The following is a 22,791-nucleotide window of genomic DNA, read 5'->3' on the forward strand; positions in this document are numbered from 1 at the left end:
TGAGAGTCCCGGGTTTTATTTCACAGTTGTAAACTTAAGGGAAGGTTTAAGGGAAGAAACTCTCCTTCACCTCTTCACTGGCAGCTACTCGATGGCATTGAAAGAAGATGTTAAAACCACAGTAATAATAACAACTGCATAATAATAAGTAAGTCTCTTTACATAAACACAAAGTATTCGCAGCATTTCCAGCACCGCAGCCAGGACCATCCCAGTGCCAGCACCCACCCCGCAGCTAAATCATGCCTGGATGGACGGATCCAGGCAGTGAGGAGAAAGGCACCCGGGCCCCTGCTGTCCCCTGCCATGGCTGGGGGAGCTGCCCCAGGTTGAAGGCAGGGGCTGTGGAAGGGAAGGGGCAGCTGCCATCGCACCACACACCGCCCTTTGCCAGGCTCAGCCCTGGCAACAGCAGAGCTGCGGCTTCTTTAATTAAATAACCTTATAAAACAGACAGTCTCTGTGAGATCTCCATGGAAAACAACGCCCAAGCTTCCTCTCAGTCCGAATCGGTGTCGTGGCGTTGCCTGGCCCCGCGGGATGGAGGGGACCGGCTCCTGCTCCTCTTCCTCCCCTTGCGCCGCGGGGATGGGTGCCGACCGCGGCCGTCCCTGCTCCGGCTCCGCTGACGGGCAGGATGGCGCGAGGGGCTCCTGCCGGAATCCCTGCTGCTGGTGGAGGAATCCGTGTCGTGCCGATGCCGGCCGCCATGCCGCGAGGTCTTGGGGCGCTGCTGGGTCTTCCATCGGTGGTGCCTATGGGATGGAAGAGTAAAAGGACAGCAGGAACACAGGGGACACCAACAAGCTGACTCACCAACAAGGGGATGAAAAAGGGATTTTGGAAAGCCAGGAGATGCTGATGGAGCATCCTGATTCCAGCCATGACCATGCGGCTCTCCTAAATCCTGCATCCCGTTTTCCAGCGATGATGCCCTGCCAACCCTGAGCTACCTGTCATCCTCATCCGAAGAAGACTCGGAGGATGATGAGGCAGCATCCCTCCTGTAATGCTTGTCCTTCTTCTTTTCCCTCTTATGTTTCTTCTTTTTCTTCTTTTTTTTCTCCTTTTTGGATTTCTTGTTCCCTTCCGGTCTGTGGGGAAGAGATCAGTGAGGATCCCTGCCCCACACATCTGTCTGGCTCCTCCAAAAACTCATCCCCATCCCCCTCTCCTGCATCCCACCACTTCCCTCCTTGGCCAAGGAGAAGTGCCCATAAAAAAAACCCTAAAACAACAAACAGGTTTTGGGGGCAAAGAAGAGGTTTTGGGGATGATTCAGGCAGATGCAGAACAAGCCCAATGCCAACAGGAGCCATAGAAGCATTTTGCAAAATATCTCCCCTACAAAAATAGGCCATTTCTGGTAGTTTCCCACCAAAGTGGTGGTGTGCATACTCACCGTTTCTCCTCCACCTTCTCCTCCTTCTCCTGCTTCTTCTTGGAGATGGGCATCTCAGGGCTGCTGGAGACTTTCTGGTGCTAGGGTTAGAAAGAGGGAAAAAGATACAGAGCGAGTCCGTGAGGCCATAGCTTCGAATTACAAGAAAAAGGGACTTTCTCCTTGTAGGACAGGACAAGGGGGAATGGCTTTAAACTGATAGAGGGGAGACTGAGATGAGATGTGAGGAAGAAGTTCTTCCCTGTGAGGGTGCTGAGGCCCTGGCACAGGTTGCCCAGAGAAGCTGCGGCTGCCCCATCCCTGGCAGTGTTCAAGGCCAGGTTGGACGGGGCTTGGAGCAACCTGGTCTAGTGGAAGGTGTCCCTGCCTGTAGCAGGGGTTGGAACTGGGTAAGCTTTAAGGTCCCCTCCGACCCAAACCAGTCTGTGCTTCTATGAAAAATTAAATGTAATTTGGGAAAAAAAAAGAAAATTGAACAAAAATTAAATTCAGAAAAAAATAAAATATCCACAAGAGCTGCTTCCAGTTAAAATCCTACAAATTAACTCTGTGCAGACAGAGTTGATGGGTCTCTGTGCTACAGCCATCAGCTCTAGTGTTATATATATCACCCTGAGCGTCAGGCAAGGATTTTTGCCCTTTTTCCGTCTCTGTTTTAAACCTGATGAGGAAGATGACAGCACCATACCGTGAAGATAGAGAGCCCCATCTTGGCTGCCTCCTTGTCCTCCTTGGAGAGCATTATCCTGCCAGCGCTGCCACTGGGGAGAGACGAGTCACCAAGTGAAAACAAAACCCACCAAAACAAGAACAGAAGAGCATTAAAATGGCAAAAGTAAATAACTTAATTGCCCTGGAATGGGGCGTCTCAGTGCAAGACCCCCAGCTCCCTGTACCTGGAGCTGCCCAAGCCCACCACCCGGTCCACGTTCTTCTCGTCCCCCTCGGTGCCGTCCCGCTTGCACACCTCGGCCAGGTCCTGTGGGGGGGTCAAGAATGCCCTCAGTGTGCGTGTGTCCCCAAAAAAGCCCACATAGAGCTGAGGGGAGAGGACATGGGACACATGGGCCCCCCTTACCTCCCTGCTGAGCCCAGTGGGCTGCCTCTTCAGGTTCTTGTAGCCCCTATAAAACCAAAGCCAGGTAACGTGTGTATGGGGGAGTGATACCTTGCACCCCCTGTGTTTTTGGGGTGGTGATGGAGGGTGTAGACCCACAGGGCTGCCAGCATGGCCTCCTGCTCGGCCAGGCGGACGGCGGCCAGCTCTTCCTCACGGGATAGCGCAGGGGCTGTGTCCTTCTTGCCCTTGGCATACCACGTCAGGTCCTTCCCCTTCTGCCACCGGCCCACCGGCGCCATCAAGGAGTTCCCTGTGGGGGGCAAGACACCCCCCTCCATAACATCATAACACTCCAAAACCTCCATCTGCACCCTAAAACCATGTTGGGGGGACAGGGAGGATGGGGACAGAAGGGGGGGTCAGCCAAGGTCAGCCCTTACCCAGGTAGTTTTCACGCTGTTTATCTGTCTTGACATCCTCCCAGCTGAACTGGTCCTGGCCCCCCCGCACTCCTCCTCGGGATGAGCCAAACATGGTGCCGGACCCCCCAGTGGTGGTGGGGTGTTGGTGACCTGCAAAGGGACCAGGCCCGGGTTTAGCCCCCCACAGCTCCCCCGTGTAGGGGAGTGAGGGTCACTGAGTTGGGGGGAAGCAAATATACCCCCTCTAGAGTTGGTGGGGTAAGCAAAGCCTTACGGGAGGGGGCTGCACAGCCTGGAAGGGTGGATGCACAACCCAGAGGCACAGGGGTGCCTGGCTTGGGGGGTTGCACGCCCTGGAAGTGGGGTGGCAGGGCCTGGGGGAGAGGATATACAGCCTGCTGGGGGAGGCACAGCTTGGGGGGCATGGAGAACACACGGGTTGGGGGCGGCTACACAGCCTGGGGGTTAAATGCACAGGTTGGAGGGACTGCAGGGTCCGGGGAAGGGTAACAGACGGGCTGGGGGGGTTCTACAGGGGCTGGTGGGGTTGCAGGCTATGTGGGGGGGGTTGCACGGCCTGGGAGGGTTTGCAGGGCCTGGGGTGGACGGTGGACGGTCAGGGAGGGCCTGGGGGAGACACCGGCCGGCTTAAGGGGGATTGCCCGACCTGAGGTAACGGGAGAGATGGGGTACACGAACTGCAGAAGGAGTGGAGTGAGGAATTACGCCGCCGGCGGCTGGGGGAAGGGGGCCTGTTCCATGACCCGGAAGAGCGACTGCACGTCCAGGGGACAGTTCGCGTGTCCCGGAGGTGTGTGAGCGCCGGCCCGGGCGTCCCCGCATGACCTTGGGGGGGACTTGGGGGGGGTAGGGGTGTTGCGGGTTCAAACCGCGGGGTCACACACGCCTCCCCCCCCCCCCCCTCACACGCACCTCGCGTTCGCTCCCGCCTGCGGGGCCCGCCCGCCACCACCGCGCCGGGGGGAGTGGCTTTGCGAGGCGGGCCGTACCACCGCAGCAGGAAGCACAGGGCGGGGGAGAACCCGAAGGATAAGCCCGCCCATGGCGGCACCACGAGGAGTCATTTCCCGGTTGCGTTTATTTATTAGAGGTTGGCGCCGCCGCCTCACTTTTTCCAGAACCGCTCGTAGGTGCCCAGGTCGATGCCCTCGAACGTGTCCTCCGGCCCGGCCTTGGGCTTGCTGGGGAACTGCCGCCGCAGCCGCGCCTTGCGCTCCGCCTCGGGCAGCGTGTTGCTGTCCAGGGGCAGCTGAGGGGACGGCGTGAGGCCCCGGCCTCGCCGCGCCCGCCGCCGCCCCGCTCGCCGCCCGTCTCACCATGAGAATCCGCTTGGGCTCCTTGTAGCGCAGGCGGACGGTGGAACCGTCGGCCTTGACCAGGAGGACGGGGTAGAGGCGGCCGTAGAGCTGCCGGTGGAGGTGGGAGATGGAGGTGCGGTTGGAGTTGCTGCGGCTGGAGAGGGCGAGCACCGGAGGCAGCCTGGGGATGGTGTCGAGGCGCAGGGCGCTAGGGGGAGGTAAAGGGGAGTGAGGTCAGTCGGGGCTGTGAGAGCAGTAGGTGGCACCGCGCTGTGTTACATCCGAGAATGGTTTGGGTTGGAATGGATCTCAAAGCTCATCCAGTTCCAACCCCCTGCCACGGGCAGGGACACCTTCCACTAGAGCAGGTTGCTCCAAGCCCCGTCCAACCTGGCCTTGAACACTGCCAGGGATGGGGCAGCCACAGCTTCTCTGGGCAACCTGTGCCAGGGCCTCACCACCCTCACAGGGAAGAACTTCCTCCTCAGATCTCGTCTGAATCTCCCCTCTGCCAGTTTAAAGCCATTTCCCCCTTGTCCTGTCCCTACCTGCCCTTGTTAAAAGCCCCTCTTCAGCTTTCTTGTCAGCCCCTTTAGGCACTGGAGCTGCTCCAAAGTGTCCCCTTAGACCCTCTCTAGGCTGAACAAGCCCAACTCTCTCAGCCTGTCTCCAGAGCAGAGGTGCTCCAGCCCTCAGAGCATCCTCGTGGCCTCCTCTGGACTCACTCCAACAGCTCCACATCCTTCCTATGCTGGGGCCCCAGAGCTGGATGCAGGACTGCGGGGGGGGGGGGTGTCTCACAAGAGTGGAGCAGAGAGAGAGAATCCCCTCCCTCGACCTGCTGATCACGGTGCTGGTGATGCAGACCAGGACACGGTTGGTTTCTGGGCTCAAGTGCACACTGAAGCCAGGTCATGGTGAGCTTCTCAGTGACCAGCCCCGCCAAGTCCCTCTCCTCAGGGCTGCTCTCAATCCAGTCTCTGCTCAGCCTGTGTTTGTGCTTGGGATTGCCCTGACCCAGGTGCAGCACCTTGCACTTGGCCTGGCTGCACTTCATGATGGAGGACACAAACCTCCATCACCCCACAAAACCTATCCCCAGCGAGGCTCCCCCTGCTCTCTGGGGCACTGCAGCCGCTGCCACCAACTCACCTCAGTGCCCGGGTCGCAGCTGCCATTTTACTCCAGGGAGTGAGGGCAGATCCTGCGCACAAGACCGTGGCAGCCAGAGCAGGAGGTGCAGAGCCTCCTGGGACACCCTGAGGGACACGGAGCTCTCCTGCGTGGCGGTAGGGTGATGGCCCTGTGTCCCCATCACAGTGCAACCTCCCAGGTCCCCTCTCCATCATGCATCAGCCCCACGTTGCCCCCCTCCCCACCACAGTTTAGCCCCATAAAGGCTCCCCCACTGTGTTTTGACCCCATAATGGTTCCATATATCCCCGCCATGGTTTGGCGCCATACTGGCGCCCCCTACCTCCGCCATAGTTGGGCCCAATAATGATTCCCCCACCATGGTTTAGCCCCATGAAAGCTCCCCCCATGCCTGCCATGCTTCCGCCCCATAATGGCTCCCCCTGCTCCGCCATAGTTCAGCCCCACAATGGCTCCCCACCACCATCCCCATCTTGGTTCGACCCACCACAGCCTCCCCCCGCCTCCCCGCAGTGGTTCACCCCAGGGCACCGCGCTTCTCCCCACCGCGCTGTGGCTCGGCTTAACCCCCGCACTCCCCATCACGGCCAGGCCAGAGCTGACACACCCCCCCCCCAATTCCAGCAGCCCCATGCGTTGCCCAACCCGCACTGCTCCGCCCTGGCGCCCCCTCCCTGCCCGCGCCCGTGGTCTGCCCCGCCGCCCGCCGCTCACGTGGCCGCGCTCTTGGTCCTCCTCCGCCTGACGTCAGCGCGCACGGCGGGGGCTGCCGGGGCGGACCCCGTCGCTCTCGTTGCGCTGCATCCCCATGATCCGGTGGCGGCTGCGCGGAGCCATCGCGCGGGCGGCGGGTGAGCGGCGGGGTCGGTCCCTGAGGGCACAGCCCCGGTGCGGTGAGGCACGGCTGGGCCCGCCGCGCTGAGGGGTGCGGGTCCCGCCACGGGCGCCCCTGGCTGAGGGGGAGGCTGAGCCCCGCCAGCTGGTGCACGCTGAGCTCGCCCATCGCCCCCCCTCTGAGGGCCTGATGGGGCGCTGAGTCCGCGCAGGGCGGGCGGTGGGACGTGCTTGGGCCTGTCTGCCGGCTGGAGGGCGTCGTCCCCCTCCCTCCCGCCACGTCGCTGTGGTGCTTGGGGATGGCTCCGGGATGCTCCCGGTTAGATGAGCCCAAGGGGGCGGTGAGGGTGTGTGTGGAATCAGGTGGGTTTCATCAGTGGGAGAAAGGGAAGTAAGATGGGGCTTGGTGCAAGCACCCTGCAGGTAACCAAAAACACAGCTCTGTGTACGATGGATGTGTGGGGGAGCGGGTGGTGAAACCACACCTGCCTCGGCTTCACCTCTGTGGAAGTGCACTCGCCTGCATCAGCTAGCTCGGAGCCGGTGGTTAAGTTAAACTGGTGCAGGTTTGCAGCAGGACACCGCCTTGCAGTGACTGCTCGCCCCAGCTGGCCTGGCCCCAGGCGATTTCTGCAGTGAAATCACCTTGAGCGAGCGGGTCTTGTTTTCTGCAGCATTATTGCTCCCTGCAAAGCCAGGCGTGCCCATCACTGCAGGCAGCAAGGGCTGTCAGTAGTCTAGGTAATTGTTTCCAGGGTAAAGGTGGCTGTGTGTTCCCAGTAGCTCTGGGTGCTGTGGTGGGGATGCTCTGCTCCTCCTTCAGTATTTCAGGTAATTCCTTTTATGTAAGCAGCCCACTGGCAGGGCAGGACCTTGCAGCCCATCCATCCTGCACGGTGTCTGCATGCTGGGGAGATGCAAAAGAAGCCCCAGAGCTTTCACCCACCTGTTCCCTGACTGAATGAGTGTGTGAATCCTGTGCTCAGTTCTGGGCCCCTCACTACAAGAGAGACATTGAGGTGCTGGAGCAGAGCCAGAGAAGGGCAACAGAGCTGGTGAAGGGTCTGGAGCACAAGTGTGATGAGGAACGGCTGAGGGAACTGAGGATGTTTAGTCTGGAGAAGAGAAGGCTCAGGCGGGACCTTATCACTCTCTATAACTACCTGAAAGGAGGTTGTAGTGAGGTGGGAGTCAGTCTCTTCTCCCAGGTAACAGGTGATAGGACAAGAGGTAACAGCCTCAGGCTGTGCCAGGGGAGGTTTAGGATGGGTATTAGGAACAATCTCTTCACAGAGAGGGTGCTCAGGCATTGGAACAGGCTGCCCAGGGCAGTGGTGGAGTCACCTTCCCTGGAAGCGTTCACAAACCATGTGGATGAGGCCCCCAGTGACATGGTTTAGTGGTGGTCTTGGCACTGTTAGGTTAATGGTTGGACTTGATGATCTTAAAGTTCTTTTCCAACCTACTTGATTCTATGGCAGGTGTGGGGTTGTGGCTGCTGGAGCAGCACCGTGATGCCCGTGGCGCTCCTCACAGACATCAGAGTGCCAAGGGTTTGTCTGCTCTGGGACAGTGCTAAGCTTTGTTGCGTTACTGCGGCTGGCTGGGCTGCACTTTTGGAAAGCATCCCAAAACTTAGAAAGGTGGGAGTGGCGGCTTTATATGAACCTGCTAAAAATAGGGAATGGGATTATAATCCTAATCCAGGAGACCTTTCTTGGGGCTCCAGGGAAACTGTCCTTTAATCTTCTTTTCGACTTTATAAGAGGGCTTTACCTTCTCTGTAAAGCCTCTCTGCTAATCAGCATTAATTTTGTTTAACTCCTGCGATGTCTGTCCTTTGCTTTTCTGGTTGCGTTTCCACCTCTCAGTTAAAATACAGGGCAAGTTTAGCAGGCAGGAATGGACCAAGGAACATTTCTCCTCCTTCAGTGACCACCTTGTCTTTTTGCAGCTGTTTGTCCTCAGTGCCAGCTGTGTCATCTCCCTAGACTTGAGGACCTTGATCAGATAGCTGTGCTGCTGCCTTGCTGCTCAACTCCAGCCTGCTGTGGTTTGGTGATACGTGCTGGTTAGGCTGGATCCAAAACAGTTCTAGGAGTAAGCCGGTGGAGGTGAGCCATCCTCTATACTAGATATTTGCACATTATCTGCTCCGAAAATGAAAACTCTGAGAAAAGGGGGAAAAAAATGAATTTCTGCTGAACTTAAATACATATCTGTAACGTTGCTTCAGCAAATAGCTTGAAAATGTGACTTGTGGCTGCCTTGCTGAGCTGGGAGCCAAACAGGAGATTTAAAAAGCCCCAGATCTTCCAGATCTGGCTTCTCTGGGGTTTTTGGCATGCTGCCTGTGGTTTTTGAGTGCTCCAGGTTGCCAGAGGGAGCGGAGCTGTGTTCAACAGGGCTGGGTGGGCAGAGGAGCCTTTTGAGGGCAGTAATATCGCTGTGCAGACCCGCTCATCATTAGGAGCAGTTATTTGGAGTCGGGGCACACGTTTAACCAGATGTGATGGTAGAGGTGAGGGCATCTGCCCCCACGTCTACGCTGCTCACGTCTCAAGGCAGAGATCATCTCCTCTGCTCACCCTCCCTTTTCCTCCTTTGCCTCTCCAGCCCCAAGCAGCTGCCCCCCATATTCTGCACTGTGCCTTCCAAAAGTGCTCCGTGGGAGCAGGTTTTGCTCTGCTCTGGCACATATTCCCGGTTTGCGAGGTGGGTGTTTGCTGTCAGCTGCCCATAAGGGCCCAGCCCCTTCATCTGGCAGTGGAAACGCCTTCTTATTTATCCCCCCTCTCCTCTAAATTAAGTCTTGTTTTCCTCTGCAGATCCCCAGCAAAAGAGAAGGGACGCATTTGGAGGGAGGCGAGAGGAAGCACCTGCAAGTTTCTTGACTTATTTTTAGCCTGTTTCCCAAAGAAGTGAGATGTTGTGATAGCAATGTATGTGTCTTTTCTCGCTTTAGTTCTGAGTATTTTGGGGAGAAAAAAGGGAAAAAGATCAAGGAGAGAGTCTCCATCTTCCCCAGACACTCCACCAATGCTTTTTCAGGGAGAAAAGCACCACGAGCACCCGCAGACAGACGGGTGGCACAGACCCTGTGGGGTCCCACCGCAGAGGTGCTGGGATGCGCTGTTTGGAGGCTTGGGTTTGGATCTGTGGGCAAGAGGAGTTTCCCTGTTGTCTTTGTGGTGGATAAGTAGCCTAATTGTTGACCTGAGCAGTGTCTGGAGGCAGCAGCGGTGTGGACTTTGGTCCAAAAGGAGTGTTTGCAGAAATCCTGGCTAAAACCAAGAGCAGGTGCCTTTCCAGAAGAGTTTCCAACTGCACAGCTGTTGGGTGTGTAATGTGAGAGCAGCAGCTTCATAGCCTGCGTTTGTGCCTGTTGTGCATCAGTGTCATCTCAGAGCCCGTGTGTTTTTGGTGTCTGTGGGCACTGCCTGAGCAGCAGCTGAAGCCACGCTATGTTTGAGAAGGGGTGTGGGCTGGAGACCTCCTGGGGTCCCCTCCACCTCACCTTGAGTGAGTCCCCTCTCCTTGGTGACTGCGGGGGCCGTGTGATCCCGGAGGTTACCTGCAGAGCCGGGGACAGTTTGGCTGTTGTTTGCCTATAGCTTTACCACTGGGAGAGTGGGGAGCGGAGGAGAAACCAGGAGAGAAGATTAAAGACCAGCTTTTCATTGGCCATCTTAAACTTGCGGCTTGGTAATTAGGGCTTTAGGCAGCTCACAAATAGCCCAGCTTTCTGCCGGCTCGCTCATATCGCTGCTGCAAGGAGCTGGACTTCATACCTGGGCTGAAAGGGGGTAAAAGCTAAAGGTAAGGATGCTTTGGAGCCTGCTCTCAGCCAGTGCTCTGCTTGTTCCTCTTATCCTTTCCCAGTTTGTCTGGGGCTGAATGAAATGACAGTAAGGGATTTGGGCAGCTTTGAATTCCCCTTTTCCTATCAGTGCCTTCTGAAGGGCGGATGAAATTTTGGGGGGGAAGAGATGGAAGCTCTTTTCCTTCTAGCTGGGATGGGAGCGTCCTGGCCAGGTTCTGCAGGCAGGGACCAGGACTTATGCGTCTGGAGCAGTTTTTGTTGACACAGCTGGATCACAGTGGAGGCTGTGAAGCTCTTAGATGGAGTCAGTGCTGGCATCTGGATGTCCACTGCAGAGGCTTTTAGTGGTGGCCAAGGAAGCTCGTGCACAATGAAGGAGCACTGTTTGGGATTGGATGTGTCGCGAAGTGTGCTGGGGTGACAGGAGGGCTTTGTGTAGCTCCTCTTCTGCAGTGTTTTGCAAGCAGTGGTTAGGGCTCACCCATTGTATTTAAGTGGGCAAGGAGATGCTTCAGACAACTTGGCAACGTTGGATCCAGTGGATCTCAGGCTGGAGGACACTAATGGCAAAAAAAAAAAAAAATAATGAAAAATAAAGCTTCCATTTGGATGGTGATTGAACGTGGCTGGTTCTACACCCCCATTAGCTGCTTCTGGCACCTACTTAGACTTTGTGTATTAATGCCCCATCCCTTCATGCAGGCATGGATAAACTAGTCAGTGCAAAGCATCCTCGGGGAACAGAGGGAAAACTGGTGTAATTTTCTAGCTGTGGTGCTGGCTGACGGGTGCCTGTGTGGTTGCAGGGCTGCGCAGGAGGGGTTTAGGGATGCGGGCTGGGGTCGGGGAGGCAGCCCAGCGATGTTAACCCTGCTGCAGCATCCGGTGCTGACTTTCGGAGAGGCGCTGTTTGGCTTAAGGCTGTTTGAAAAGTGATTTGTAAGGTCAGGGTGACATTGCTCTGATCTGATTTGAAATGGAAAGGCATTATACTGTCTGTTGGCTGATTGGTCCCGAGGCCACACCCAGGCAACGAGGTTGAAAATATGCATTTCCAGGGGCTTTACTGCTGCAGAAAGGAATTGTGGTTCGGGTTTTTTTCTTAATAGGAAAAATAGGCTTGTTTGATTTGTCCCACTCTCATCATCACTTCTGGTTTAGAAGCTGCTGAATGCTGATGGATGAGGGTCCCCAGTGGTACCCCCTGCACTGTCATTCAGGATTTTGTTCTTTATTCACATGTTGATGATTAACCTTTCTTCCTCCCCAGAGAGACAGGCACATGAAAATGCCCAGTTTTTTTCTTTCTGGCTGAAGAAACTACTGCAGAAAGGTCTCCGTGGCCCCAGGCTGCCTTTTTTTTCCCTGTACTAGGAACCAAACCCTTCTCTCTTGGGCTGGAGTTAGTGCTCCAGGAAATGTGGAAATAAACCCCAAAGCATGTTCATGTCCCCTGTCACACTCATGTTCAGACCGCTTTTGAAGGCTTTGGGGTTTAGTGGTGGAGGATGTGCTGGGCTTCTGGGTCTAGGCTTCAGTACGTTGTCTGCCTGTGGTAAAGGCTTTGCATATTTATCCCAGGACTGATAGGAAACATTTAACTGTCCATCACAGGCTCATAGTTTGTACTTGTTAGGATGTAAATGGACAATATAAGAGGCATGGGATCTCATGAGCATCCCATCCCTTGCTTGGAGCTGCATATGTGTAACACTGGCTGATTTCTGCCCTTTTTTCTTGCCAGCAATCTCCTGCAAACTCCCCTTGAGGCCTCTCCCTGAGAGAGGGAAGCAGCTGTGACTATACATGTATCAGTAAGGACTAGCTAGCGTTGCCCAGCACATGTGGATGTCCCATGATGTTTCTACATGCCACCAAGGCACAGGTAGCATTTTCCTCCCTTTAGAGAAAGCTTTTCCATCACCCTGGTGATGGAGAACAGAGCTAGGACAGAGCTGCCTCGAATTATCCCAGCTTAATGACAGCTGGAGCCCAGTTTCCTCCTCCTTTGGGTTATGTCTGAGTTTAACTTCGGTCCCTTGAGGACGAGTGTTCATGCTGCAGTGATTCATGTCCTTTATTTGTCCAAGGTATTTGCTTCCCAGGTAAGAATGGGGGCCAGCAGCAAAGCAAGGTGAAGCTGCCCTGCTGCATTGCTGCCACATTGCATTCTGCTTTCCGAACTGCTCTCGCCCTCCTCAGGGCTCCTAGCTCAGGTCTTTTGCACAGAGGTGGCAGCTCCTGCTGTTTGCTACCAGTTTGCTAATATAATAGTTGCTTGAATTTCCCTTGTATTTCTTGCACTCCCAGTTACTTTCTATCAGCTCTAGGCTTGTGCTTTCTCATAATTTCATATTTGCCTGCAGAAACTTATATCCGAGGGTATAAAAGATAGATGGTGTTTTGTGGGGCCAACCACCCCTGGGAATCCATAGCTGTGTTTTTTCATGGATGTTTCTAACCAAGCATATCTTTCTGTCTTTCTAGCCATGCAGGGACCAAGACCAGTGGTTCTGAGTGGCCCATCAGGTGCGGGGAAGAGCACTTTGTTAAAGAAATTGCTTAAAGATTATGAGAACATCTTCGGCTTTAGCGTCTCCCGTGAGTATCTGTATGTCTCTGGCGAAGGGTGGTGGAGTTCAGGGTTGCAAGCCTGCTTTTGTTGATGTATTCATGCCCCAAGTAATGGGCTTCCATGGCTTGCCTGTGTCGTAAGGCCTTGTCTGTGAGGTCTTCAGGGTGTTTAAGTAAGTCAGGATGCCTTTTGCTACCAGTATGGAATGGCAAGTCTAAGATTTGTCTGGAATAGCAGACAAATCTTGCCTGATCTGGTGAACCCCAACACCTCTAAACGCAGCTCAAGGAGGTAATGGGTTTTTCTGAGTGATTCTTGACTCTAAATTAACACCTCTCCTTCAAAAGCCAGTTCTTTCCATCCACCTGTGCAAGCTGATGAGGATTTTGACAGCCCAAGGGTGGCACGCCAGTCTTACATTTAAAATTTAGAGTTTCATGAAACCTGTCTCATGACCAGGTCTGTCAGTGAAACAGTTCACCTCATCACCTGCGTACGTTTCTCCTGCCATTACTCTGGTGGTTTGTTGACTTTTTCTGCATTGGTAACTTAAGTGCTGGCCAAGGGTCCTTTGTTCTGTGCATGGGGTGGTTCCCTGTAATGTGAAAATAACCACTGGCCGGTTGGCTTGGTCCGCTCACGCCTGCCAGTGGTGCTGAAGTCCCCCTGTGTCCACAACAGAGGGTGTAAGTGCAGGGAGTTTTCATCAGGCAGGTTACCTGTTGCAGTACTAATTCTGTTCTCTTTTTCTTGAGTGACACCTTAAAGGTTGCCGTAACTCTGGGCTGTGGCTGCAGCTCATTCGCCTGATTTTCCCTGGAGCTCTGCAGGGTGTTTCTAAGTATGTTACCGAAATTTTTTTTTACTGTCCTAACTGTTTTGGATACTGCAGTTGAAATCCTTGCTCTGAGATCTGGATGATCTCCATGAAAGAGCAAATACTGGATGTTTAAAGATTTGATGTTACTGGAGATGAAAAAAACCCAGCTTAAAATCTTTCCTTTTGTTGTTTCATCCAATGCTTTTGATTCAACTGAATCTCTCTTCTCACTCCAAAATAATGTTACCGTTTTTCCCAAGGTTGCCTCTTGGTGGGTATTTTTTTTCCTAAATCTCCATAGGCCACTTAGACCTTGGCAACTGGTGCTTGTAAAAACCTTGACCAGGTGATCAGAGCCTTATTGCATTAGGTTAACTCCTGATGGTCCTAAATAAAATAATCAGTGTTGCCCTCCATGATGACTGTCAGCTCCTTTTTGGTTTTGCAGAGCATGTGCTTAAAATAATACCAGTTTGAATGACTTCCAGCAGGGTTCAAAGGCTGGCTGATTTATTCACCTACCTTGTGCAGGAGTTTGCCCTTATTCATTAAATCTGGCTATTTTAAGCACCTATGTGGGTGATGCGTGATCTTTTCAAATGAAGGTAACTCTGTGAAGTAGGGCACCGCTAATTCCCCTCAACTGAGGCAGAGGTCCAAGTAACGTGTCTAGTATTCCACAGGAAGGCTGTAACAGAGCTGAATACTAAGCCAAGCCTGGTAAGTCCCACATTGACCACTCAGCCCCTAACAGTCTTGACTGCTTTCCTATTATCTAGGATTCTTTGATTACAGGCCAATCCTGCACGTTTTTGTTGTGTTCAGCTAGCTGATTCTGGAAGCTTTGGTAGTTTTAAATAGAGGATTGGCTTACTACATGATTGGGTTCATCTGCTGCATAGTGCTTTTATTTCTTTGATACTTCTATATCCTTGTGTGATCTACAGTATTTACAAAGCTGGGTTTTTTTGCTTGCAGATACCACAAGGAAGCCAAGACCTGGAGAAGTAAATGGCAAAGGTGGGTGTGCTGCAGTTGGGCCTGTCTCACCAGGCTGTGCAAATAATTTCTGCAGAAAATACTTAAGCTTTTGTGAACTACATGCATGAATCCCCTCTAGCAGATAAGTTAGTCCTATATGTGTGTTTATAGGGTGCATTTTGTTAGGCAGACGTTAATTAAGTATGTATTTTAGAATGTGTATGTATACATGTATATAAATATGCATACATACATTGCACTTGGCCTTGTTGAACTTCATGAGGTGGGCCTCTGCGGCCCCTCATGAAGTTGAACAAGATCAAGTGCAAGGTCCTGGGCCTGGGTCGGGCAATCCCAAGCACAAACACAGGCTGAGCAGAGACTGGAGTGAGAGCAGCCCTGAGGATGAGGACTTGAGGTTGCTGGGCGACGAGAAGCTCACCATGACCCGGCAGTGTGTGCTTGAGCCCAGAAACCAACCGTGTCCTGGGCTGCATCACCAGCAGCGTGACCAGCAGGTCGAGGGAGGGGATTCTCCCCCTCTGCTCCACTCTGGTGAGACCCCCCCTGCAGTCCTTCGTCCAGCTCTGGGGCCCCGACATAAGAAGGACGTGGAGCTGTTGGAGTGAGTCCAGAGGAGGCCATGAAGATGCTCTGAGGGCCTGAGCACCTCTGCTGTGGAGGCAGGCTGAGAGAGCTGGGCTTGTTCAGCCTGGAGAAGAGAAGGCTCCAGGGACACCTTAGAGCAGCTTCTAGTGCCTAAAGGGGCCAACAAGAAAGCTGGAGAGGGGCTTTTGACAAGGGCCTGTAGGGACAGGACAAGGGGGAATGGCTTTAAAATGGCAGAGGGGAGATTTAGATGAGACATGAGGCAGAAGTTCTTCCCTGTGAGGGTAGTGAGGCCCTGGCACAGGTTACCCAGAGAAGCTGTGGCTTCCCCATCCCTGGCAGTGTTCAAGGCCAGTTTGGACGGGGCTTGGAGCAACCTGCTTTAGTGGAAGGTGTCCCTGCCCGTGGCAGGGGATTGGAACTGGATGAGCTTTAAGGTCCCTTCCAACCCAAACCATTCTGATTCTATGATGCACACATCTGGTTTTTATCTCAGTGGCAATGAGACTGTAGCTATCACTGTTCTGTAGCATGTGCCAAGTGTTGGAGAGGAGGTAATGAAGAGGGATGGACTTAGCACAGGAAAACCAAAATTTAATTAGACAATGAAATGTTAACAGAGGCAGAGCATGTGCTTCAGTGTTCTTTTCTAGACACCATCTCTGTGACTCACTGACCAAAGTCGTCAAAGCGTGGCTCAGTTTAAGCACCCGAGTCCATACTCAGGCATTGAGTGACTTGATTTTCCAAAGTGCCAGGTAGCTCTGCTGAGATACCTCAAATGTAGACTGCATTGGGAAGTGCAACTGCTTAATGAGGTGTCCTTATCTGTATTAATAGCTTGTGTCCAGCTGCTTTTTTGTTTCCTGGTTTGTTTGCATGTTTCAGAAAGAATCAGATGAGGTTTGTTCTTAATTTCTGATCAGAGTTTTCACTCTGAAGTGAAAGGGAGGATTTTAAACAAAAGATAGAGAAACATTCCTTTTTAGTTCATTTGATTTTGATGTTCCCTTTTATCTATCTCTCTCTCTGTTGTCCCATTATAGTCTTTAGTCATAAATGCTTTCAAATTAAGAGCCTTCCTTGGCAGTCCAGTGGTAATGTGTTCCACACCTGTGGGGACGTAGGGGGGGGTCCTACTGCACCAGGAAGGGTGAAGAGTATGAAACAGCAGCATTTTTGGCCACAGAGAAAGCTCCAGAACATTCTGAACAGGTGTCTGGGTAGTTGGTGTAGAGAAGGGATGCTGTATATGGTAATGAGGAAGTAGATATCTGCGGTCTGCCAGTGTTGTCCAAAGCAGATTTTAAGTTGCTTCTCCCCTAAGCACCCATGGATGTCGTTTTGACCGTGAACTTTACCTTCAAAGCTATTAATTCCTGGCTATTTTTCCTGTTTCCCCTATTCAGATTACCACTTTGTGACGAGAGAGGAAATGCAGAAAGAAATTGATGCTGGTGAATTCATTGAGCACGCAGAGTTCTCTGGAAATATGTATGGAACAAGGTATGCAGCTGAGACACTGTGGCTGCTGAACCCAGGCGGTGCTGCGAGCTGAGATGATGGTGAAGGAAAAAGTATTTTGACTTAGGTACACTGTCTTTACCCCAAGCACCCAGATTCATGCCAATAAGCAAAGCCTTTCGTTTTGATAGCGAGGTCCTTGTCAGCTTTATTAAGATGGCAAAATTAACTCTTGCAGAGAGTTAGCTCATTGTAATTAAATCATCTTTGTGTTACAAGATCCTCTATAGCCTCCAGTATTTGAGGGCTGCTGAAGTACTTCGTATGTGTAACACTCCTCCTGCACAGGGGTGATTTTTATGCTCCTTAATATTTTCCAAGTGCTTGCAGATAGTGGTGGGCAGAATGAAGGCTTACTCTCTATAATGATGTGAATATGATGAATTTAAGAGCAGGAGCTGTACCTGTATTGGCTGTTGTGAAACAAATTCTTGTGCTGCTTTGGTAAAGTGGCTGCTTAAAAACAGCTAAATTGTATAGCACCCTTGACTGCGGTTAAAGAGTTAGGTGGATTTTAAAATAGCATTGCCTTTAGCGTTGGAGTTGGTGATCAATAAAACATTAAGCTGCAATGTTAATTAGAAGTCAGATATCTTATATAATTATTGTGAGAAAATTGTGGCACTGTAGTAAAGGACCTGCCAAGGAGGAAAGTTAAATGTTTCTTGAGATATTTAATTAGTTGTGTTAAAGAAACTTTTCAGGAAGACATAGATTTCTTAAAGAGCTGAACGTGCTTTTTCTTGAGAATTTTTTGGAGATGGCAGCATTTCCTTCTGAGGATGGTTTCTTTATGGGAGGTGCCAACATAAGTCCTCCAGGTTGAACGTGGTGTAGGTGTACGGCTCTGAAGGAACATTTGGTGAGTCTGTGTTTCAGTAGGATAGCTGTTTCAGTGTGACATGCACAGGCATCACTTGCTGTCACTGTAGCTAAGGGCAGCCTGGCCAGGGTTCTGGCTGTGCTCCCTCTGAGGCTGGTGGAGGAGCACAATCCCCTCTGCTCTGGCCTTGATAGTTCCAGTGTTGCTTGTTTGATAAGAGAAGTGAAAGCTGACAGCTCATCTTCCAAATACCCAGCACCAAGGAGAGACTGAGTTCAAGCTTCTTAATCCCTGGCTTCATCCTGCGTAGGACAGGCTTCCTTCCTTCACGTGGGTCCTGCTTAATCCAGCTGGCCACAATGTGGAGGAGACAGCTGCTCTCCGATGCCTGATACATCAGTGGAGTTGATTTTGGTGCCTTTCCCTCAGGGTAGGTGGTGAGAAGACTTCTCTCCTCAGCAAATTTCCTTGAAATTTGCAGGAATTTGATACTTTAACGAAATTAAATGACGTGTTTGGGTTTGTTTCTGAGGTGCTTTTCTCCCTGACCCTTAATTTCATCTTCAGTCTCCTCTGCATATTCATGCTGCCTGTGCTCTGCCTGTGGTGGTGGGCAGGCGGGGTGGGAGGCTGAAATCAACCCAGACCATCTCAGCAATAAAGACCAGTTTGCAAACAAAATACATACAGAATCTCTCCAAGCTAATGTTTCCTCTACAAGTGTCTAAGGATGTTTCTAATAAGATGTGTGCTAAAATGGAGAGTCCGTCATCCTTATCAGAATAGTTGAAATTTTTACCAATCCTTTCTCCTCCCTAGTTCATAGAATCACAGAATGGTTTGGGTTGGAAGGGACCTTAAAGCTCATCCAGTTCCAACCCCCTGCCACGGGCAGGGACACCTTCCACTAGACCAGGTTGCTCCAAGCCCCTGTGTCCAGCCTGGCCTTGAACACTGCCAGGAATGGGGCAGCCACAGCTTCTCTTGCTAAATCTAACAATAATGAATAACTAAAAATTAGTTGCTGAAATTAAGAGCCCTGAAAGGGGCCCATCTGTGGGGTAGCACTGAGTCCTGCCCACAGAAACCAGAATTTCTTTGAAGCTGCCTTGAATTAGAGGCTGAAATTGGTGCAGACATAGGGGCCCTGAGAGCTGCTGGCTCTTTGTTGACCAGTTGTAGCAGTAGTTAGTTGATACCTGATGATACCGGATGAAGCCTGTGGCTTTCACAAGGCAAACCAAGCTATTTTTGGGGAGTTCTTGTGAATGTGTGGTGAATGGTGCTCAGATCTGGGTTCTTGCTGCTCCCCCCTCGGGCAAGGCAGCAGACCTCTGTATTTGTATAGGGCACAGTGCTGGTCTCACAGCTTGGCTTCAGCTTTCTCCTTCCTGTTGGGGACATGATCTGTGTTATTGGACTCCCACGTCAGGAGGAAAGTCATCAGCTACCTCTATCCTCCTGCATGACCCCATCATAGTGGTGTGTTTGCAGGCAGTAGACCCTGCTACTGACCACACCAGCTGCCTGAAGCTGCCTGTCTGCCTGCTCTTCCCCACCGTCTGGCATGAGGAGCTGACAGCACCGCTGTGTCAGGCTGCTCCAGTGCTCATCTCCGTTCTTTGGGGCTTTTCTGGGCTTGCAGGCTCCCAGAAGTCTTTACAGCTTTTCCCTTCTCTGCTCTGCTCCCTATTCCTCCAAGGCACCTTCTGCTTGCACTGCCTCTGCACTCTCCAGCTGTATTTGCAGTGAGCTGTCATGTAGCCATGGTACGTGTGGGTTCAGGACTCTGTGCTGTCACATTTTCCTCTGCTCACATCCTGCCAACAGCAGCACCGTGGCAACAAGCAGCTGCTGCTGACGCCCATGGGTGCATTTCCTCCATGCCGGTGAAGACCCTGTGTTCTCCAGCTGGTACAGCCAGAAGCAGGGCTGGTGAGAGCTGTGGGAGGAAGGCTGAGGTCCCAAGTCCTGTTTCACTGGAGCCGTGACTCCCTTTTCCTGGGGCTTAGGACAAACACAAGTGCATTTCCTTAAGGGATTCTGTTTTCAGCCCATCTTTGCAGAAGGCATCAGAGAGCAAATCTTGGTGGTGCAGGGTGACAAGGTGAGGTCCCAAGAAGTGCTCTGGGTACAGGCAGGGAATTGAGCAAGTTGGGGGCCAGCTGTAGGGCAGTGTTGGCTCTTTAATCTCTGCTTCCACTGCATGTCCTCCTGACTTCATGGTCTCAAAACCCACAGTGCCACTTCTGAGCTCTCCTGGCAGGGCTTCTCTCCACACCAGCCATCATGCCACAGGGTCTTGGCTTGGAGGAGAATCTGCACAGCACTGTGCAAATACTGGCTGAAAAGTCCCCCAGGAGAGCTGCTATCCAGTATCTAGTACAGGTACCTCCAGTGCACAAGGAGAGGGTTGGCGTTGCTGATTTCAAGGGAGAACTTTAGGTGTTCAGGAACAAACTCAAGGCAATTCCCCCACGTTGGGGAAGAGATACCATCTGTAATGACATATGAGAATTTGCAGGCATTGTGCATCTTAATTTTTCTTAATTGTGCATCTTGTGACCCAGGCAGGAGTGTCCATCTCAAGCATCCTTCAGGAGAGCATGTCGGTACAGAAACTGGTGGATCTCCAGAGCAGGAGGAAGGAAGTTCGTAGTGGTTTTGCTCTGTGGTGAAAGTTGCTCCTGTGTTTGTTGAAGGCAGGAGCTTTAACAGACTGCACCTGAGCCACTGCTCATGAGATAGTTTCATGTTACCCATTTCCACACCTTCTGTTGTGGTTTTGCCAGCCTCTTTAGCAGAAAACAGCAGGTCCCTGCTCTGCCACAGGGATCCGGAGGACACTTGGGGAAGGAGAACTGTTCAGCAAGAACAGAGCAGCCTCTCCTCTCCTGCTACAGTTTGGGCACATGGGAGTCCTGTGAGGTCAAGGCCTGCTGTTAGAGGCGGACAAACCAAGCCCGCGCTGCTGTGGCTGAATGCTTGACCCCTTCCCTCTTTGCTCTGTCCCCAGTAAAGGTGCGGTGCAGGCTGTTCAGGCCCAGAACCAGATCTGTGTCCTTGACATTGACATCCAGGGTGTGAAGAACATCAAGAAGACAGACCTGAACCCCATCTACATCTCTGTGCAGCCTCCGTCCATAGACATCTTGGTGAGCGACCGCCTTCCTTTGCCGTTAGGCAGTTAGAGGTAATCAGCGTCTTGCTCTGAAGTGATGGGGGTTCCCCCCTCATTGATTCATCTATATATTTTTAAGGGCTGTAGAATAGGTGGGGAGGACATTTCTGAGCACACCCTTACCTCTGCCCCTTCCAGCTCCCCAACCTCTGGCCCCCAGGGGATAAATCTTCCTGTGCTCTTTTTTGAGTCCCTCCTGTACGGTTTCCACACTTTGGCATGTTTGCCTGCAGTGGGTTATAGACTCCATTGCAGCGTGGCCAGCTTTTAAATGCGTTAGTTGTGCTTAATGCTGAGGAGAGGAGGAGGTTAAACTGAGGGAAGCTGGTTCTCTGCAGCACTGAAAATCCTGTACCCCTCTGGTCTTATGGCATCTTATATAATAATGATTGCAATGTGCCTTTCACAGAAGCAAAATCATTGCCATGGTTCAGAGAGGGATGTGGACACGTATGCATGCAACTTGTTGAAGCTGTGCAAGGAGTATGGGCAGTAAAGGCCACAACTCCTGGCTCTCCCCTCTTGGTGGTGTTGAGTTTGTGGAGGAGGAAGCCAACAGCACCAGGCATCAGTGCCCAGCAGAGAGATTTAATCTCCCAGCAGTACCTGCAAATAACCAAACCAACCCAAAACCAGGGGGACAACAAGAGACTGGCAGCCTGAGCTCTGGGTAGGAGAGTTTGAGCCCAAACTCACCTTGTCCACTGGTTTGCTCTGGGCTGTATATGAAGCCCCTCACCCTTTGCAGAGTGTTATCTCACCTGCCGGTGGTTGCTGGTAGTAGGAAATGGCAGACAGCATTGGCTTGTGGGGTGGGTGGTGGTTTCTGCATCCAGCATTCAGAACACATGTTTCTTAAATATTTTTGTCATTGGGTTTAGGAAAAAAGACTACGTGACCGACAGACTGAGACGGAAGAAGGTTTACTGAAGCGTTTGACTGCAGCCCGCGTAGATTTGGAGCTTAGTAAGTCCAGAGGCCTTTCAGTGATGTGCACAGGGAGAGGGGATGTATTGCTGTTTTGGGAGATGTTTTTCATGTGAACATCTGACTTTTGTTCTGCAAGGAGTGCTGGCAGGGCTTGGACGTTAGCTGAGTTTTATCTAAGCACCATACTGCATCGTTTCCCACTGCAGTTCCTTGTGAGTGGTGGGCAGAGGGGCTAAAATAATAATAACAAAATGCCATATAAGAACTCACGTCATGCACAAGAGATGACACAGGGAGGGACACATTCTCAAGCTCTTAACTCCCTGTCGCTGTCTCTCTATCCAGGTAAAGAGCCTGGCCTGTTCGACGTGGTCATTATTAACGATGATTTAGAAAAAGCCTATTCCGAGTTGAAGGAGACACTCCTGGAGGTGAGTCATCATTCGGGGCTTTTTTGCCCTGCTCGCTGGGCAGGGATGACCTCTAGGATGAGTGAGTGAAGGTTTGTCTATAGGCAGCCACAGAAATGTGACCACATGCATGCACTTGATATGGTTTGAGCTGCTGAGTGACATAGGCTGAGCACAGATCATGTATGAGCAATGGTGGATCAGTGGCCTAAGAGTGTGGGAAACGGATCCAGTACAATACTGGGTTCGGGGCAAAATAAACACATGTCCCTTGGCAATATGGAAGGGGGCCCACTATTTTTGAAGAGCCTCTAAGTCAAACCTTGCCTTGTCCCTAAAGGCTCATGTGTAAACTCCGGGCATGGTCCTGCGATGTTGTGGAGCTGGTTTGAGGAGATGATCGCTTGTGGCCTCCAGAGATGTGAAATTAAGAGCTTTTCCCAAAGAGTGGCAGATACTCAGTAGTTTTCCTGATCTCCCTGCAGGAAATCAAGAAGACCCAAGAATCCAGGAAGTCCTGAGCTGAGCCTGCTTGGATGTTTTATCTTTGCACATCATTCCCGAAGCACCTGATGCCCATTTCATTACGAGAGACATTCCCTTTAGACTGATCCTCCTCCCGAGTTACTCTAGGATGTTTCTATTAAAAGGAAAGAAAATGAAACCTGGTCACACTTGTGCTTGTGTTCGCTGCAAACTTGGTGTGTGCTCCCCCAGGTTTGTACCTCAGGAGGATGCTTTGGGAGTGATTGTGTGGCATGTGCTGCAAAAGGGCAGAGCCATTCTGCGAGGCTGTACAGGAGCTGTGTGGGCAGCTGTGGCCCCGACACGTGGCTTTGGATCCCTCTGCAGTGTTTGTGGAGGTACATGTTGTGCCAGCTAATGCTGCTCAATAAAGGAGAGATACTTAGGTTGATGTGACT

The 22,791-nt window shown here is 52.1% G+C and overlaps 3 protein-coding genes across 14 annotated transcripts; 1 reads left to right on the plus strand and 2 right to left on the minus strand.

Moving 5' to 3' along the window:
* Positions 1 to 3,971, minus strand: C1H1orf35 (chromosome 1 C1orf35 homolog). 3 transcript variants are annotated; one of them, XM_030506607.1, is made up of 9 exons: positions 3,818 to 3,898; positions 2,903 to 3,034; positions 2,619 to 2,772; positions 2,481 to 2,526; positions 2,299 to 2,381; positions 2,091 to 2,163; positions 1,403 to 1,482; positions 954 to 1,094; positions 1 to 755 (listed from the first exon to the last, which is right to left on the minus strand). In XM_030506607.1, the coding sequence occupies exons 2-9, from the start codon at positions 2,994 to 2,996 to the stop codon at positions 500 to 502; spliced, it is 927 nt and encodes a 308-aa protein (XP_030362467.1). In that variant the 5' UTR covers positions 2,997 to 3,034; positions 3,818 to 3,898; the 3' UTR covers positions 1 to 499. The 3 variants fall into 3 exon arrangements, with proteins under 3 accessions (XP_030362467.1, XP_030362477.1, XP_030362487.1); XM_030506617.1 differs by lacking the exon at positions 3,818 to 3,898 and adding an exon at positions 3,552 to 3,761; XM_030506627.1 differs by having other exon boundaries at positions 126 to 755; positions 3,895 to 3,971.
* Positions 3,966 to 6,466, minus strand: MRPL55 (mitochondrial ribosomal protein L55). 3 transcript variants are annotated; one of them, XM_030506640.1, is made up of 4 exons: positions 6,073 to 6,466; positions 5,356 to 5,482; positions 4,222 to 4,411; positions 3,966 to 4,154 (listed from the first exon to the last, which is right to left on the minus strand). In XM_030506640.1, the coding sequence occupies exons 1-4, from the start codon at positions 6,359 to 6,361 to the stop codon at positions 4,011 to 4,013; spliced, it is 750 nt and encodes a 249-aa protein (XP_030362500.1). In that variant the 5' UTR covers positions 6,362 to 6,466; the 3' UTR covers positions 3,966 to 4,010. The 3 variants fall into 3 exon arrangements, with proteins under 3 accessions (XP_030362500.1, XP_030362509.1, XP_030362514.1); XM_030506649.1 differs by lacking the exon at positions 6,073 to 6,466 and adding an exon at positions 6,004 to 6,072; XM_030506654.1 differs by lacking the exon at positions 6,073 to 6,466 and adding an exon at positions 5,905 to 6,010.
* On the plus strand, positions 6,081 to 22,536 carry GUK1 (guanylate kinase 1). Of its 8 annotated transcripts, XM_030506655.1 has the most exons (11): positions 6,081 to 6,209; positions 8,147 to 8,306; positions 9,021 to 9,134; positions 11,760 to 11,900; positions 12,503 to 12,616; positions 14,389 to 14,430; positions 16,410 to 16,506; positions 20,364 to 20,502; positions 21,410 to 21,494; positions 21,804 to 21,889; positions 22,354 to 22,536. In XM_030506655.1, exons 4-11 carry the CDS (start codon positions 11,858 to 11,860, stop codon positions 22,387 to 22,389), a joined length of 642 nt encoding a protein of 213 aa, XP_030362515.1. In that variant the 5' UTR covers positions 6,081 to 6,209; positions 8,147 to 8,306; positions 9,021 to 9,134; positions 11,760 to 11,857; the 3' UTR covers positions 22,390 to 22,536. The 8 variants fall into 8 exon arrangements, 6 of the variants coding, with proteins under 6 accessions (XP_030362515.1, XP_030362529.1, XP_030362557.1 ...); XR_003994430.1 differs by lacking the exon at positions 11,760 to 11,900 and having other exon boundaries at positions 20,364 to 20,540; XM_030506669.1 differs by lacking the exon at positions 11,760 to 11,900.
* Positions 22,537 to 22,791: the final 255 nt, after the last annotated feature.

This window comes from Strigops habroptila, chromosome 1, assembly GCF_004027225.2.
Source record: "Strigops habroptila isolate Jane chromosome 1, bStrHab1.2.pri, whole genome shotgun sequence".
NCBI classification, from domain to species: domain Eukaryota; kingdom Metazoa; phylum Chordata; class Aves; order Psittaciformes; family Psittacidae; genus Strigops; species Strigops habroptila.

Coding starts and splice junctions, on each gene's coding strand:
- C1H1orf35 (XM_030506607.1), bottom strand. CDS start 2,996: ATGTTTGGCTCATCCCGAGGAGGAGTGCGGGGGGGCCAGGACCAGTTC. Junction 1,095..1,402: donor GAGAAGGTGGAGGAGAAACG/GTGAGTATGCAC, acceptor TCTTCCCCACAG/ACCGGAAGGGAACAAGAAAT. Junction 756..953: donor TCTTCGGATGAGGATGACAG/GTAGCTCAGGGT, acceptor TCCATCCCATAG/GCACCACCGATGGAAGACCC.
- MRPL55 (XM_030506640.1), bottom strand. CDS start 6,361: ATGGGCGAGCTCAGCGTGCACCAGCTGGCGGGGCTCAGCCTCCCCCTC. Junction 4,412..5,355: donor GCTGCGACCCGGGCACTGAG/GTGAGTTGGTGG, acceptor ACCTCCCCCTAG/CGCCCTGCGCCTCGACACCA. Junction 4,155..4,221: donor AGCCCAAGCGGATTCTCATG/GTGAGACGGGCG, acceptor CCGTCCCCTCAG/CTGCCCCTGGACAGCAACAC.
- GUK1 (XM_030506655.1), top strand. CDS start 11,858: ATGTGGATGTCCCATGATGTTTCTACATGCCACCAAGGCACAG. Junction 11,901..12,502: donor TACATGCCACCAAGGCACAG/GTAGCATTTTCC, acceptor CTGTCTTTCTAG/CCATGCAGGGACCAAGACCA. Junction 21,890..22,353: donor TGAAGGAGACACTCCTGGAG/GTGAGTCATCAT, acceptor ATCTCCCTGCAG/GAAATCAAGAAGACCCAAGA.